We start from the raw sequence: 17,954 nt of genomic DNA on the forward strand, positions 1-17,954 counted from the left end.
GAACTATTTCCTTTGGAACACAGCTTCCCAAATCACACTTTAAGGACTGGCTTTCTCTTTGACCTTGGGACCCCTTATCTGTGTCGTCTGTTGTATTCATTTTCACTCGCACCTACCTGGGGATTTGGCAACCATCTCATGTCTCTTCATAGTCCAAGGTTTTTTTCCTTGCTCCAGACAGGTGATCAGGTCTGGCTTAGAAACAGGAATACCTGTTTTATTAAAAATAAAGAACATAAATCTTGCTTATATTCTCCAATTACAAGCTACTAATGTGCTCAGCAGAGAGAATGTGATAAAATATGCTAGTAAATTAATATAAAAATACTAAGTTATAACAGAAATTTCTAAATAATTAGAAAACACTTTCAACTTGTAGGTTTCTTAATTTCACTATCTGGTTCTACTGAATCAAAAATTGGTGGTGGCAATCAGATTTTCAGGTGGGGGCAACAATATTTTATGCCACTAAATTTCTGGAATTACCACTAATTTAGAATGAAGAATACAGCTCAACGCAGGAATGTGGAAAGTTTGGATTAAGATGGAACACGTTGAAGAAATTCTTTTCTAAATGAACAAATTCTGAAGATTTTCTGGAAAATGGGGATCTGAAACTCTTTTATGCAAAGAATAAATTACTAAAAAAATTCTACAAAAATAAATAAATAAATAAATAAATAAATAAATAAATAAAACATTTAGGGTATATTATTATGTACTCAAGTTATCCTCACCAAGGAAGACCAGGTTTCTGTAGTTCTCTAACATCACATCCCTATATAAATTCCGCTGTGCAGTGTCCAGGCAATGCCACTCCTCCAGAGAGAATTCTATGGCCACATCTCTAAATTGCAATGGTCCCTGAAAAACATACACACACACACACACACACACACACACACACACACACACACATTTTTACCAAGTGGGCATGGGCGGAATTTTTAATTTGACTTAAGGTGAAATGAGCGAGTAAAGAGAACTGGTTCTGACTTACAGGACTGACTAAAATTACCCAATAAAATGATTTCAAAACAGAAGTATTATCTAATGTATTCTCTAACTCTGAGAAGAAAGAACAGCATAAGATCCACATCAATTCATGTATTTTTCTAGATAATAAAAGTAAAAAATTAAGGGCAAGAACATGAACATGTATATTTTTGAGTGCTATATTTACATCATACAGAATGAGTTGTGAATATTTTTCAGATGGAGAAGACATGTTGAGTTAGAAGGCATCTCTACAGTTGTAATATGTATAATAAGCTGAAGACCTCGTTATGCAGGTCCCCCCTCCCCCCCAGAAGATCTGGAATAAAGTCTGATTGATTTATTTATTTAGAGATGGAGTTTCGCTCTTGTTGCCCAAGCTGGAGTGAAATGGTGCCATCTCGGCTCACCGCCACCTTCACCTCCCAGGTTCAAGCAATTCTCCTGCCTCAGCCTCCCAAGTATCTGGGATTGCAGGCATGCTCCACTACACTCGGTAATTTTTTTTTTTTTTTTTGTATTTTTAGTAGAGATGGTGTTTCTTTATGTTGGTCAGGCTGGTCTTGAACTCCCTACCTCAGGTGATCTGCCCCCTCTGGCCTCCTAAAGTGTTGGGATTACAAGTGGAGACACCGTGCCCAGCTAATTTTGTGAATTTCTAATAAGTTCACCAGTAATGCCAATGTTTTTGGCCCAAGAAGGATATTTTGACAAACATCTAGTAAGTGGAAGAGCCTGTGTTTTTCCCACTTTTTCTAGCCTGTAAACAAACATAATAGCCTTCATTCACCATGGAAACATATGTAGAGGAAAAAAAGGACAGTTGCCAGATTAAATGTGATGGTTTATGCACATCAGCTGCATCAAGATACTTAATAATAAAGAGGAAAAATAATTAACTCTACAGTGAAAAAAATATATCAGAGATATTTAACCAAGTGAATCATTAACCATTAACTTCACTAGGACAATTTTTTTTTTTTGAGATGGAGTCTTGCTCTGTCGCCCAGGCTGGAGTGCAGTGGTGTGGTCTCGGCTCACTGCAAGCTCTGCCTCCCGAGTTCACACCATTCTCCTGCCGCAGCCTCCTAAGTAGCTGGGATTACAGGTGTCCACCACCATGCCCGGCTAATTGTTTTGTATTTTTAGTAGAGATGGGGTTTCACCGTATTAGCCAGGATGGTCTTGATCTCCTGACCTCGTGATCCACCTGCCTCGGCCTCCCAAAGTGCTGGGAATACAGGCGTGAGCCACTGCGCCCAGCCTAGGACAAATTTTTATGATGTGCTAATGCACACGGAAGAACACAGCATCACTGTTGAAATATTCCTCCCAAAAAAAATAAATTATAGTCTGAATGTAACCATAAAGAAACATCAGTTTTAGGCCAGGCACGGTGGCTCATGCCTGTGATCCCAGCAATTTGGGAGGCTGTGGGGGAAGGATCACAAGGTCAGGAGTTCGAGACCAGCGTGACTAACATGGTGTAACCCTGTCTCTACTAAAAATACAAAAATTAGCCGAGTGTTGTGGCAAGCACTTGTAATCCCGGCTACTTAGCATGCTAAGGCAGGAGAATTGCTTGAACCTGGGAGGCGAAGGTTGCAGTGAGCCGAGATCAGGCTGCTGCACTCCAGCCTCGGTGACAGAGCCAGACTCCGTGTCAAAAAAAAAAAAAAAAAAGAAACATCAGTTTTATACAAACTTTAAAATACAGACGACTGCTACGTTCTGTAATTTTTAGTAGTAATTTTAAGTAGGCTTCATTTAGCACCCTAAAGAGCAGGTATCTCCTAATAACTTTTTTCAGAACTTTCTAGGTAATAAATGCCATCCCATTTAAATAAGCATTTCCTTTTCTTTTGTTTTTTTGGATGGAGTCTCGCTCTGTCCCCCAGGCTGGAGTGCAATGGAGCCATCTCGGCCCACTGCAAGCTCCTCCTCCTGGGTTCACACCATTCTCCTGCCTCAGCCTCCAGAGTAGCTGGGACTACAGATGCCCACCACCACGCCTGGCTAATTTTTTGTATTTTTAGTAGAGACAGGGTTTCACTGTGTTAGCCAGGATAGTCTCGATCTCCTGACCTCGTGATCCACCCATCTCAGCCTCCCAAAATGCTGCAATTACAGTTGTGAGCCACCGCACCTAGCCTAAATAAGCATTTTCTTAATCCTGGTCTGCATACAGCTAATGGAACACACAGATGGAGCCTCATCATTACATGTTCTCCATCTTTACTAAGGACCACAGTTTTCCCCGATAGAAATCTTGAGTATCCACATCTTTTCATGTTCAACAGCCACAAAGGGAACATTTTAAAAATTGCAGATCCTAAATTCTTGCTGAGAATTCTACATGGCATATAAGAAGCTATGATGCAGAGAATAAAGAGAAGGCTCTGGAATACAGGAAAGAAATATTTTTCAGAGACTCCTGAGTGTCATAAGAATTTAAAGACGTAATTAAACCAAACTCATTAGGGAGGAAAAACACAAGTAGAGAAGTAAAGGTTTGTGAGTACTAAACGCATGGCAGTCCAGGAGGCAGAGTCGACACTGCTCTTCATCTGAGACATGTTTACCTGAAGAAAAGCCACTTTTTTTCTTTCTCCTCCTCCTCCGAAATTCCTTCTGAGATGAGATTCTCTAGACAAATTACACCTGAATCTTGAGAATATGTCTTTAAAGGTTTCAGTACCACATGTTTACCTGTTAGCATGACATCAACTGGCAGAAAAACAAAGATAGAAAAAGTCCACCCATTTCTGTCCTTTAAAACAGAAGACATTCAGGAACAATGAGCTGCTCCATGAAGATAAAAATATAAATTTATCTTTCCTGTCCTCAGATGCTCTCCCCTGCCACAGACACCAGCCATTTCTGCTACAGTAATGGAAATAAGCGCCACACTGACCTGTCCCTACCAAACCCAAACAGAACAGGCCCTGTGACCACCCTTTAGTGCAAAGTTGGAACTGAACTCTCATGAATGTATTTTGAAGCCCTCATACTTGATTCTGGATGTTTCCACCCAGAATAATAATCAGAAGCTGTGGAGAGGGCACAAGAAATTTCTGCAAATTGGCCATGTGATCCTAATGAGAAGCCTCGGCTGATAATCACCAAGATAAGCATTTTCTCTCAAGCTTTAACAAGCTTATAAATCACTTGGTAATTTTGGCCCCAATTTATGTAATGTGACTACGGAGGTCTGAAAAGGGTCCATGAATGGGTGTTTTAAACAAGTTCCCTGTCAATGCTGATGTTGCTTCCCCTTGGCTCATTATTAGCATTAGTTAGAGAAGCAGGCACAGCACAAGGTCCCTTACACTCAGCACTCTTGTCACAACCAAATACTTCTGGCACAAATAAGGACAACCTATCTCCATCTAAAAGTTTTGTAGCCTTTGCTGGTTCTTTAAAGTTTACAGAAAAAACAGAAGGCAGCAGTTTCTGAATAAGTCTGGATTTAAAAAACATGTACACATGTACTAATGCAATGTTTGTTAAACAGGTACTATGTGCTCAAGAGTATGATACAGAACACTGTGCTGGGCATAACACATTATGTGATTTAATTCTCATAACACCCTGGGAGCTGGTACTAAGTGTATAATAATTTTCAGGATTTAGGTAAAGGGCCCAGCATTTTTGTTGCTTCTTCTGTTTCTCTGCCGTCAAATTTTTTTAAAAACTGCAAAAAATTAAAGCTAAATATAGACAGATGAAAGAAACATGGAAAGCAAGAGTTTAATGTAGTTTACAGAAAATTTTATTCTGTTTATATTTACATTTTTGTGACTTGTGGAGCAACTACCGGATATGCAGGAATGGAAAACAAGTTCCTAAACAGAATGTCTCTGCAAACACTGGTTTTAATATAAAATTTAAAAACCAAGATCCTACAACACATAATTTATTTTCCCATTTATCTGTTTTTTGGATTTCAGGAAATTGTAAGCACCAGCTCTAGAAAGACAACAGGATTCGCCAGCCAAAACTCTGATCTCTTCTACAAGGTTCTGTGAGGCAAGACTCCAGGGTAGGGTCACACCTAAATAAGGCCTCCAAAAAGGGTGAATCTCAACAGAACTGGGTCAGGAAGTGGACCCTATGTAGAATTCTGTTCTCTATGCCACTGGGGTATTTCCAGTTCTGTTTTTTCTAAGCTTACCTAAAAAAACCTTAAATCCCAGAGTCTGTGTAATTTTAATCTTTTCTAGCCACTGCCCTGTCAACTCCATATTATATGCTAATATGCAATTTAAACAAATCCCTTAAGGTTTTCTAGGGTAAGTTTATTAGGAAACAAATATATACACTTAACAGGATGAAAGAAATAGAAATACTGCTGGGCCTGTTGGCTCATGCCCGTAATCTCAACACTTTGGGAAGCTGAGGTAAGTGGATCATGAGGTCAGGAGTTCAAGACCAGACTGACCAACATTTTGAAACTCCGTCTCTATTAAAATTACGAAAATTAGCTGGGTGTGGTGGCGGACACCTGTAATCCCAGCTATTCAGGAGGCTAAGGCAGAAGAATCACTTGAACCCAAAAGCCAGAGTTTGTGGTGAGTCGAGATTGTGCCACTGAATTCCAGCCTGGGTGACATAGGGAGACTCCATATCAAAAAAGAAAAAAAAAAAGAAATTATAACAACAATTCTGTTCATAAATATCCTTTCAAGTATAGACATCAGAAGTCACAATATAAAGTGGCAAATAATGTCCAATATTTTGGGCATATCTATTTGTTGTACCAACCATATGATGGTTCAATTATTTACTCAGTTGCTAGTCTAGACAAAATTTCTGGATTGTAGGAACCATGACTGCTTCATGTTTTATTTTAATGGTCATATGAAACGGAAGTTACTAGTTTATCTATTTGGGTCTCCAGATGTCCTCCTTGTTTATCATCCAAGTACCAGGAAACTGGAGAAACTCTCATCTGGGTACCTACCAAAGACACCCCTTGTATGAGGGGATGAACAAACACAGGATGATTCATTTCTCTTACACTGAGAAAGAAGCAGAATTAACTACTCTTGTCAGCCGGACACAATTCTGCTCTGGACATCCTCAAATCCCTCAAAGACACCTGGATGATTGTGAGAGAATTCCCAGTGACCTGGGACTGATGGCCCAATGATAAGCCAGGCTGGAGAGACTCAGGCTGATTCTCAATGAGAAATGGAACTGCCTTGGTGAAGCTCCAGAAGCTGGATCACCTGTCCTGATTTGCTAGCTCTTGGGTAAGAGAAAGAACACAAATACTGTACTCCAGTATCACGTTTTACAGGTAAATATAGTTGTGGTCATAGCTCTGGATACTTTGTGGCCTTGTTCTCTCACTTTTAAGATGCTTTTTTATACTTACACATATTCTGTCATCAGATTCTATTTCCTCCTGGAAGCTCTCACATCACTGTAGCAGGTCAATGAACAAGATGTGAAAAATCTCACAGAGTCACACTCCCAAATGGGAGCTGTAAGCTGTCTAGGTTGACATCTCGCAATGCAGAAAATGCCTTTTGTTAGTTTTCTGTACATTCTCTATCCAAAGTCCGGCCCTTTTTTGTAAATTCCAGGCAGAGGCCAGATGTTACCTGCAGATTCTAAGTAGGATCTACCTGGCTCTGCATCCTTTGGTGTTACAGCAAGTGGAATACAAAAGAAGAAGAGATCCCCTCATAGAGGCTGCTCTAGCACATTCTAAATGATAAATCTACATGGAACAAAAAAAAAAAAAAAAAAGCTGACACAACATGAATATTAAGTGGACAGTTTATTTGGGTAAAGTTTACAGATTATAACCTGGGAGCAAAGATTAAAGTTGTCTGGAATCTACACTTCGATTCGCAGCAGTTACAAGAAGATTTGTAAAGACAACAAGAGAAACAGAGTGGGCTGACACGAAGTTGTCAGAAATTTCTATTTATTTAAAAAAATAACATTGATTATTAATTAGATATATATCGTTATAGTTTAGGGTATGGGATATAGTGTCCAATGTGGCATTATTAGTTTAATTTATAGCTACATGTGGCAATACTGAACAGTTTCAAAAGATGAATACACAATTCAAAGGGAGGAGAAAGACATAATTGCACTTTTATTTTAACATCTCTGAGTTTGATAACTAAAAGGACTTGCATTTTTCAGATAAAAGTTTTTTAATTCCCAAATCCCAAGACCTGGATTCAAAATATGGAGCTGCAGATTTAGGGCTTGAGTGGCTGGAGCAGCAGCACATGTTACCTGCACATTTGTGAGCTTTTTAGCAAGGGAAGGAAGACAAAAATGGAGATTTTCTTGTCTACATGTCTACTCAATGCACACATGTTACTCTACTTGGGTTTATGGGCCCCATGGTCTCTGAATCAGTTTCAGGATTGAAGATAAAAGAGTCATTGAAAGAGGTAAAATGACTGATTGCTGCCCTGTGAAATTCATAGAAATCTGATCTAGACTTTCTAGAAGTGACTGGTGTAGAGGACTATAAATAACAAATAGGCAGAAACACAATTCTGCCTGCACATTTAGGGGACAGCATACACTTCTCTGCACAAATGTGAGTTAACCGGAAGCCTGAGAGGGAACGTCCCCTCTAGAGTAAATTCTGGTTGGCACCATATGTGTTTATATCACGTCTGGTAATTCTAGACTGTTTGGAAACAATAATTAAAAGAAAAATTTTCTCCAGCCCCAGAGAAACTCCACAATAATAGAACAGAAAGAAAATGGTTTTATTACATAATTAAACTTGAATGTGACATGCATCATAGTCAATCTGCTTAAGAGACTGCAAAGATAGAAAGACAGCCACCATAATCAGTCCACAAGTAGAAGAATTTCCACACCATATCATACATAGTTCATCCTAAATTCACCTGGAGATTGAAGAGGTCATCTGTGTATGCTAATTACTTATATTCAATGACAAATAAACTTTTCACCTCTTCATAACAGGAGGTAGTTTAGCAGCTTGAAGCCAGGTGCCTGCTAAACGTAGGCTCTCACTCTGCTACAAAAATGGCTGAATAGTGTTCTATCTTTTTGGCTATTTACATTTTAGAGCAGTGGCTCTGTACTCCTTGGCAATGGGCTACAGCACTCCTGCTTGCTTTCTCCTGAGTGCTAGTGTCCTCTCTTGACCTCTAGCATCCGCCACTGAGGCACAGCTCAGAGCACAGTTTACAGTTTATGTGAACTCCATTTGCCACAGCAGCACTCGAGGGTTACATCAGAAATGGAAGCCCGAGCTACAGGAGGAGAGCCTGCAGGCCTCCTGGGTAGAATTTCACCTTCACAATAATGGAAATGGGAGCAGTGTTTCCGCCTCAGTTTCTACTTATAATGGTGACAAGGAAAAGATACTGCTGAATTTCCAGCATGAGTCCAGATGGAGATAGCTCCAAAAGTTATCTGTCTCACTGTGACAGCCTACCTTATTCAGAAACCATGGGATATTAATAGGGTTTCTGAAACAGACACCCAAAGCATTGGAGAGAAAAACAGATCTCCATCTGAGCAAGATTCTTTTGAGAGAAAAAAGTTAAAACGATCTTAAGAAAAAGCTCCTGTAATCCCAGCACTTTGGGAGGCCGAGACGGGCGGATCATGAGGTCAGGAGATCGAGACCATCCTGGCTAACACGGTGAAACCTTGTCTCTACTAAAAAAAAAAATACAAAAAACTAGCTGGGCGTGGTGGCGGGTGCCTGTAGTCCCAGCTACTCGGGAGGCTGAGGCAGGAGAATGGCGTAAACCCGGGAGGTGGAGCTTGCAGTGAGTTGAGATCCGGCCACTGCACTCCAGCCTGGGCGACAGAGCGAGACTCCGTCTCAACAAAAAAAAGAAAAAGCTCAGTTTACATATAAGATTGTTGATGTCAGCCAGAAAATATTCCCCTAAAAGCAATTTCTCTCTAAACACCCAAAGTGCACAGCTACTCTAAGCATGAGAAACACGTGCATTATGAAGGAAGGGGGCAAGGCCGGGCGGGTGTGATGGCTCACGCCTGTAATCCTGGCACTTTGGGAAGCTGAGGCGAGTGGATCACAAGATCAGGAGTTCAAGACTAGCCTGGCCACTATGGTGAAACCCCATCTCTACTAAAAATACAAAAAAATTCACAGGGCATGGTGGTGGGTGCTATAGTCCCAGCTACTTGGGAGGCGGAGGCAGGAGAATCACTTGAATCCAGGAAGCAGAGGTTGCAGTGAGCCCAGATAGCGCCAGTGTACTCCAGCCAGGGGACAGAGCGAGACTCTGTTCCCCTAAAAAAAAAAAAAAAAAAAAGGAAAAGAACAGGGACATATTTTCAGAAGAATTTTATAAAGTTCCATTTCCATTTCTGCTGTGCTCTCCTAGCCATTGAATGGGGGTCTATACTGAAATATATCTTACAACTTCCAATGACACATTTTGATGAAAAAAAAGAAACTGACTGTGTTCATACACTGGAATATATTAGATCTTGCAACATAGCTAATTGAAGAACTACTATAGTTTTTGGGTGGCCACATCACCTGTCTGTATTTGTCCTGTAACAGCCGCATACAAATTTAGTGAAATAAAAGATACTAAAATTGTGTTTACTCATAATTATCCTGATTGAATAAAGTAATAAACATGTCTGACTAATATCTACTAACTGTAACAATTTGGTTGTAAATATTCTTTGGATATTAGATATAAATATCTAAGTATGAATAATTTTAATGAACTAGTCATAATGTATGTAGCATTTTTAAAAATTAAAATTATACATCAGTTAGGCTGCGCGCGGTGGCTCATGCCTGTAATGCCAGCACTTTCGGAGACCGAGGATGGTGAATCACGAGGTCAGTTCGAGAACAGCCTGGCCAATATAGTGAAACTCTGTCTCTACTAAAACCATATAAAAAAATTAGCCGGACCTGGTGGCTCACAACTGTACTACCAGCTACTTGGGAGGCTGAGGCAGGAGAATTGCTTGAACCTCGGAGGCAGAGTTTGCAGTGAGCCGAGATCGCACCACTGCACTCCAGCCTGGGCAACAGAGGCCGGGTGTGGTGGCTTAGGCCTGTAATCCTAGCCCTTGGGAGGCCGAGGCAGGTGAATCACGAGGTCAGGAGATCGAGACCATCCTGGCTAACACGGTGAAACCCCGTCTCTACTGAAAATACAAAAAAAATTAGCCAGGCATGGTGGCGGGGGCCTGTAGTCCCCAGCTACTCAGGAGGCTGAGGCAGGAGAATGGCGTGAACCCGGGAGGCGGAGGTTGCAGTAAGCCGAGATGGGCCACTGCACTCCACCCCCGCCACAGAGCGAAACTCCGGTGGGGGGTGGGTGGGGAATCTATTCTTCAGTTAAAACATTTTATGTTTCAAAAGCATAAATAACAGTATTAAAATAACCATTTAAGTGATTAATTCAAAGTAAATATTGTGGCTTTATATTCATACTATTTTAGAAAATACTGTTTACAGCTCATGCCTGTAATCCCAGCACTCTGGGAGGCTGAGGCGTGTGGATCACCTGAGGTCAGCAGTTCAAGTTCAAGCTGGTGAACATGGTAATATCCCATCTCTACTATAAATACAAAAACTCAGCCAGGTATGGTGATGCATGTCTGTAAACCTAGCTACTCAGGGGACTGAGGCAGGAGAATCACCTCAACCTGGGAGGCAGCAGTTGTAGTGAGCAGAGATCAAACAACTGCACTCCAGCCTCGGCAACGGAGTGAGACTCTGTCTCAAAAAAGAAAATATTGTTTAATTTATGTGAATGCAGGTTATCTACAAACATTACACATAACTATGCTAATTGCTCTGAAGTAATAAATAGAAAGCAAGGTACAACTACAGACTCAACTGTTCAGCTTATACCCTGAACTGTTCTTGCTTTCACAGTGTACGTACTTCAGCCTACAAATACTGGATAGTTACCTTGGATTATCAGGTTTCTGTCACAGAAACTGAGTATCATTTAGTCTTTATTATTCTGTATTGCTACCTTTAATCTTATCTTTGTGCTAAGCTCTATGTGCTCTTAGAATGAGCTTTTATCTAAACAAATCTGTGTCTACTTTAAAGGAATAAAAATCAAAAAAAATAAACTTTTCAGAACCAAAAACAAATCAATAAATCTGAAGTACTAGTTAAAGATAATCTGGAGTCATAAAAAATGACAAAAGCAGCCGGGCGCGGTGGCTCAAGCCTGTAATCCCAGCACTTTGGGAGGCCGAGACGGGCGGATCACGAGGTCAGGAGATCGAGACCATCCTGGCTAACACAGTGAAACCCCATCTCTACTAAAAAATACAAAAAGCTAGCCGGGCGAGGTGGTGGGCGCTTGTAGTCCCAGCTACTCGGGAGGCTGAGGCAGGAGAATGGCGTAAACCCGGGAGGCGGAGCTTGCACTGAGCTGAGATCCGGCCACTGCACTCCAGCCCGGGCGACAGAGCGAGACTCCGTCTCAAAAAAAAAAAAAAAAAAATGACAAAAGTTTTATTTAGTTGTTGACATGATTTATGTATATTTCAAATAAGCAGAGAAAAATATCTACATATATTCTAAATTCCTTAAGAAAAGAGGGAATAGCAGCCAGGCGCTGTGGCTCACGCCTGTAATCCCAGCACTTTGGGAGGCTGAGGCAGGCAGATCACGAGGTCAGGAGATCGAGACCATCCTGGCTAACACGGTGAAACCCCATCTCCACTGAAAATACGAAAAAAAAAAAGAAAAGTCCGTTGGGCATGGTGGCGGGCGCCTGTAGTCCCAGCTACTTGGGAGGCTGAGGCAGGAGAATGGCGTGAACCCAGGAGCTGGAGCTTGCAGTGAGCTGAGATCGCGCCACTGCACTCCAGCCTGGGCCACAGAGCCAGACTCGGTCTCAAAAAAAAAAAAAAAAAAAAAAAAATGTAAGAGCTAAGTAATAAGAACACATCAACACAAAGAGAACAACAGACAGTGAGGCCTAGTTGAGGGGGGAGGGTGGGAGCAGTAAGAGGACCAGAAAACATACCTGTTTGGTGCTATGCTTAGCACCTCAGTGACAAAATAATCTGCACTCCAAACTCCCATGACATAATTTTAGCTTTATAACAAACCCACATGTGTACACCCGACCAAAAATCAAAGCTTAAAAAAAAAAAAAAAAAAAACCCCTGTGTGGGAGTGGGAGTGGGAGAGAGTGCAATGTAGGTGAAAGGACTGATTTTCATTACAGATAGTGGCCCAGGTGGTGCTGTATTCTGATTGATTTTTGTTTGCATGCAGACATGTGATTATAAACAGGAAGTCCAGAACCTTAGGTTGGTGGAGAAAACAGGTTGCTGTTGCAGATTCTGTGTCTAGGGGTGGGGATATGCCCAGAGACTTGTAGAGACTTCTGGGTTTTTGGCAAGAAACACTAGGATCAAAAATGCCGTGGTGAAGTTCCTGAGGGTGGTGCTTAGTCCTGGAAAGAGTGTGGCCATGTCAATGTCTAGTGTGTGTGTTTGTGAGTGGGTGGGAATCCTGTGATGGCAGCTGCAAGAAAAGGGGGTCTGTCATCAGAGCTCTTTCCTCTAAGTTTTCAGTCTTCTGTCACCCTGGGAGAAGACCTTAAATCACAGGACAACAGGCAGTGTGGCAGCCTGTGTACAGGAGAACAGAGCCTCCCATTTTCAAATACTCAGAGCTTTGTTCCAGGTCAGGCCTCCGTGATACCTTTTTTCGGACACCAAATCTGTAGAGTTTGCTGAACATCAAACAATTCTCCAACAACAACTCATTGCCTAATATTTGAATTCTGACACCACCCAGAGTCAGCATAGACCCTGATCCAGAGCTCATTCTCACAACATTGTCCTCACTGCAGATGCCAATCAAAAACTCTATAGGCCCATCTATACTTCTGAGCTACTGTTTGAAAACTGAGGACTCCCAAACCTCCCTGAAATTCAATAATTTGGTAGAGCTACTTACAGAACTCAGCAAAACACTGTAGTTATGTTTACCAGTTTCATATATAAGATGCAACCCAGGAAAAGCCAAATGGAAGAAATGCATAGAACAAAGAAAAGAGATGCAGAAAGATGAAACACATAGATAATCCTGGAAAATATTTGTGATTAATAAAATTCTCCATCCTTTGTGTGCTCCAGGAACAGTATATGGAAAGAAACGCCCTTCTCATTATGACTTAGATGGTGCCCTCTTTTCTTACCTATCACACAGCCAGACACATACTCTGCACATTTTCTCCTTTTTCTCATGAAGAAATTCAGTTGAATTTGTCTTCAGTGGTCAAAATAATTTTTTTTTTTTTTGAGATGGAGTCTCGGTTTGCCACCCAGGCTGGAGTTCCTTGGCACCATCTCAGCCCACTGCAACCTCTGCCTCCAGGGTTCAAGCAATTCTCCTGCCTCAGCCTCCCAAGTAGCTGGCATTACAGGTGGCCACCATGACTACTGGCTAATTTTTGTATTTTTAGTAGACACAGGGTATCACCATGTTGACCAGGCTGGTCTGGAACTTCTGACCTCAGGTGATCCGCCTGCCTCGGCCTTCCAAACTGCTGGGATTACATGCCTGAGCCATAGCGCTCAGCCTAAAATATTTCTTAATCAAACTTTACTTAAGTTTATCTCCATCCCTCAGGCTAGTGAACTTTGAGCTGCCCTCAGTCTGAGTCAACATACAACCCCATTTTATGTCCCTCCTAAGAACACACTGATTTCAGGGTAAGACATTCTCTGATCTAAATTCTGACTTTTTCACCCTCCATTTGCAATTCCCCTCTCACCTTCCTCTGTAATCTTGTTTACTCCTCCCTACAAAAGACAGCCCTTTTCTGCCTACATTTTTTGCAAGCCATAAAGATCTTTTAGTCAGTTGGTACTTCTTCCTGTTGCAATACTTTTTTAGGAACTCATTTTTTTTTTTAACGTAAATCTAACATTTTTATTTTAGAAAGTGTAAAAAGTGCCTCAAAACCATAACAACTTCATTACCAGAAAGACCCTCCCAGTTTCCTTTCATCTTAATCTTAACCGCATCTGCCTGTGGGGCCCCAGCTTTCCAGGGCTCTGTAGCTTCTTTCAGAATAAAGTCTCCTTCCATGGCTGGGGTGAGCAGTCTGAGATATCCGCAGGGGAGACTCCCGAGTAAAAACTAACAGTGCCTTTAATAACCTCCTATTAGCCGCGTGCGGTGGCTCACACCGATAATGCCAGCACTTTGGGAGGCTGAGGCGGGCCTGATGCAGAGTTCAAGACCAGCCTGACAAACACGGAGAAAACCAGTCTCTACTAAACACCAAAATTAGCCGGGCGTGATGGTGCATGCCTGTAATCCCAGTTACTGGAGGGGCTGAGGTAGGAGAATCACTTGAACCCGGTAAGCCGAGATCACGCCATTACATTCCAGCCTGGGCACCAAGAGCGACACTGTGTCAAACAACAACAACAACAACAACAACAAAAACCCTCCTGTTGCAGGCTTAATATTAGCCTTAGCTTGGAGACACTAGGTTCAAGCTTTAATTTCCACGTCAGAGTTATTCACTTGGTTTTTTAAACTAACTGTTAGAAAATCAGTGAAATTACTCACAGTGTTTACATAAAGAAGTTTTAAGATGCTTACTTTTTTTTTTTTTTTTTTGAGCCGGAGTCTCGTTTTGTCTAGCAGGCTAAGATGACTGGATCTCAACTCACTGCAACTTCCGCCTCCCGGGTTCCAGAAATTCTCGTGCCTCAGCCTTCCAAGTAGCTGGTACTAGAGGCACGTGCCACCACACCCAGAGAGTTTTCGTATTTTTAGTAGAGACGCCTTTCACCACGTTTGCCAGGCTGGTCTACAACTCCTGACCACGTGATCCACCCGCCTCGGCCTCCGAAGTGCTGGGATTGCAGGCTTGAGCCACCGCGCCCAGCCAGGAAGGGATTTTGAACCCTAATGCACTTCCTGTTTTTGTTTCCCTCCCCTGTTGTCTGGGATCAGACCGCACACTCTAAGCTGATCCCGGTAAGCTTAGACCGAAACTTTTTCCAAATAAGGTAAAGGCGCGACTTGCGAGAAAAGGAAAAGGGGGAAGAAGAAGGGGTAGGGTTGATTTACAACTTTTACAACTTATGACCAGAAAGTTAAGTCATTTAAGAGGAACTTTGTTGTCCTAACACCTCTTTACCTCAAGTGATCCACCCGCCTCGGCTTCCCAAAACGTTGGGATTACAGGCGTGAGCCACCGCGTCCGACCCCATAAATTTTTAATAGGAGAAAAGAGAAACTGTAAACCCAAAGGAACAAAGCTCTTCCCATTCATGAACCCGCACCCCGAGTCGGGATTCTCCCCTGCCCAACCTCCCCTGGTCCTTGCACAATCTGGGAGAGACGCCACGCTGCGGGTGCAGAGCTGCCCAGAGAGGGCTCCACGCCAGGGCACAGTCACCGCGCAGTGAAGAGACAAAGCGCCCGGGGGCCCGGCTGTCAGCACAGCTGCCATCTTATGGCTGAACGGGATTGAGGCCGAGCTGGGCAAGGAGAACTGGGGACGCAGATTGTGGAACTGACTGCGGGGAGGCCTGAGTCCCGCCACAGCCACTTTTCACCGGTTCCAACCAGTCCCTCTCCTCTCTCGGACCAGCACTCTCACCATTTTTGGCTTCCAGGAGGTCCCGGTGTCTTAGCTGTGGATCTCCCAATACCTGCAGGACACAGGACCACACAGCCGGAACGTCCAGGAGCAGTGAGAACGAGACCTAGAGCTCTGACTACAGCGAGAGACAAAGGCCTCACCAAACCCGGAAACCGCCCTCTTCGCTCCAGCTGCCTTTCTGATTGGACGGTTTCCAGCCCGCCGTCCCTGATTGGATAATGCTTAAGACCCGCCCCCTCAGGCCCGGAGTGACAGTAGATGTGATCAGACGCTGGGCTGAGTGAAGAAAGAGTGACAGCCTAAGCTGCAGCCTTTTCAGGCAGGGCTTCCTCCCTGAGCTGAGCCAAGCCCACCCCAGAGCCTGGGAAAATTCTCTTTTCTTTACTCTCTCTCTCGTTGAATGTATTCAAAAGGTGAACAGAAGTATTTTGCTCTCATATTAATAATATATAAATAAAACTTTTTTTTATTTTTTTACTTTGGCAATAATGTATTGTCAATACTAAAGGTAATTTTGATAAAACGTTATAAAAGATCAAATTTGTCATTTTTGACCTCTCGAGATTTACATATATATTTTGTAATCTAATTTTTTAACTGTTTATATTTTATTTTATCTATATTATTTTTATTTTTTCAATTTGAAACAACCTTTAAGTAATTTCAAACTGTTACAGGAGACAGAAAGAAATCATTTAGGGCCAGTCCGCTGGTGCACGCTTGTAATCCCAGCACTTTGGGAAGCGAAAGTGGGTGGATCTCTTGACGTCAAGAGTTCAAGACCAGCCTGGCCAACGTGGCGAAACCTCATCTTTAATAAAAATACAAAAAATTAGCCACGTGTGGTGGTATATACCTGTAGTCCCAGGTGCTACGGAGGCTGAAGCAGGGGAATCGCTTGAACCCAGGAGGCGGAGGTTGTGTAACAGCCTAAGGGCTTCATCTTGTCTAGACAGAGGTGATTCATCAAGACAGGGGAATTTGTGGAGGAAAAGGTAAATATTAAATTTGAACTCAATTGAATGTGGACACACACAATGGTCATCAAGTCCTGGAACAGGTTATGTGAGCCGCTTGAGGCATTCCTCTGCTGACCCTCCCCTGGTCCCTGCACAATCTGGGAGAGACGCTATACTGCAGGTACAGAGCTGCCCAGAGAGGGCTCCAGGCCAGCACACAGTCACAGTGCAGTGAAGAGATAGGACGCCTGGGGGCCTGGCTGTCAGTGCAGCTGCCATCTTCTGGCTGAATGGGACTGAGGCCAAGCTGGGCAAAGAGAACTCGGGGCGCAGATTGTTTTGGAGAAATCTCTACTTTAGTCTATTCCTATATGTTAGTTATTGAAAAACAATAGCCAATCGCAAAAAAAACATGTTGACCTTTTTGTGTTCCTTGAGCCCAGTTGCAAAGAGCCCAGTTGCAACTGGGCCTCATGCCAAACAACTTGTTATAAAAGGAGCTAGGATCCTGGACTGCACCAAAGCTTCAAAGACTTCTCCTTGTCTGTGCAGGGACGGGTGGCTGACTCTTGGGCCCAGGCTGTTGTTTCCTGGTGTGGTGGTGAATCATGGTCTGGTGAGTGGGTGTCGGACTCTGGAGTCCAGACTGTTGCTTCCTGGTCTGCTGATGAATCCTCCATAGTCTGGCGAGTGTATGGAGGATTTTTTTCTCTTCTCCCCTTCCCATTGCAATGTTCTTATTATATCAATTTGCTTATTATAGATGCATTGCCATTTACCTGGGATAAAGCTTGTTTATCCTTAAAGGTATTGCAAGTGTGTGTCTTTTCTTCTCCCCTCATGTGTTTCCTGCACAGAACATTATATTTCTCAAGGGCTTTGCTTGTTCCTTTTTATTATTTTTTGTTTAATCTTGTCTGCATGCCTTATTTTGGCAAGGTAGTCTTCAAACTCTGATGTTCTTTCTTCTGCTTGGTCAATTTGGCTACAAATACTTTTGTATGCTTCATGAAGTTCTCGTGCTGTGTTTTTCACCTCCATTAGATCATTTATGTTCCTCTCTAAACTGGTTATTCTAAGTTAGCAGTTCCTCTAACCTTTTAGCAAGGTTCTTAGCTTCTTGGAATTGGGTTGGAACATGTTTCTTTAGCTCAGCAGAGTTTATTACCCATCTTCTGAAGCCTACATCTGCCAATTCATCCATCTCATCCTCTGTCCAGTTCTGCGCCCTTGCTGAAGAGACATTTTGATAACTCGGAGGAAAAGCAGCACTCTGGCCTTTCAGTGTTCTTTTGTTGATTCTTTCTCATCTTCATGAACTTGTCTAGTTTTGATCTTTGAGTTTGCTGACAATTGAATTGTTGTTTTTGTT

General features: G+C 42.5%; 1 protein-coding gene across 2 annotated transcripts in view; it reads right to left on the bottom strand.

Annotated features, from left to right (window-relative positions):
* The window catches only part of LOC105489713 (zinc finger protein 626), a 33,477-nt gene extending 17,710 nt beyond the window's left edge, over positions 1-15,767 (bottom strand). For both annotated transcript variants that reach the window (XM_011754719.2, XM_024795361.2), the window contains exons 1-3: positions 15,621-15,767; positions 738-864; positions 117-212 (exon numbers count right to left, since the gene is read on the bottom strand). In XM_011754719.2, the coding sequence (XP_011753021.3) occupies positions 117-212; positions 738-864; positions 15,621-15,623 (226 nt within the window). In that variant the 5' untranslated portion in view covers positions 15,624-15,767. The remainder of the gene's footprint in view (positions 1-116; positions 213-737; positions 865-15,620) is intronic.
* Between the last annotated feature and the right edge of the window lie 2,187 nt (positions 15,768-17,954).

This window comes from Macaca nemestrina, chromosome 20 (assembly GCF_043159975.1).
Source record: "Macaca nemestrina isolate mMacNem1 chromosome 20, mMacNem.hap1, whole genome shotgun sequence".
Classification (NCBI taxonomy): Eukaryota; Metazoa; Chordata; class Mammalia; order Primates; family Cercopithecidae; genus Macaca; species Macaca nemestrina.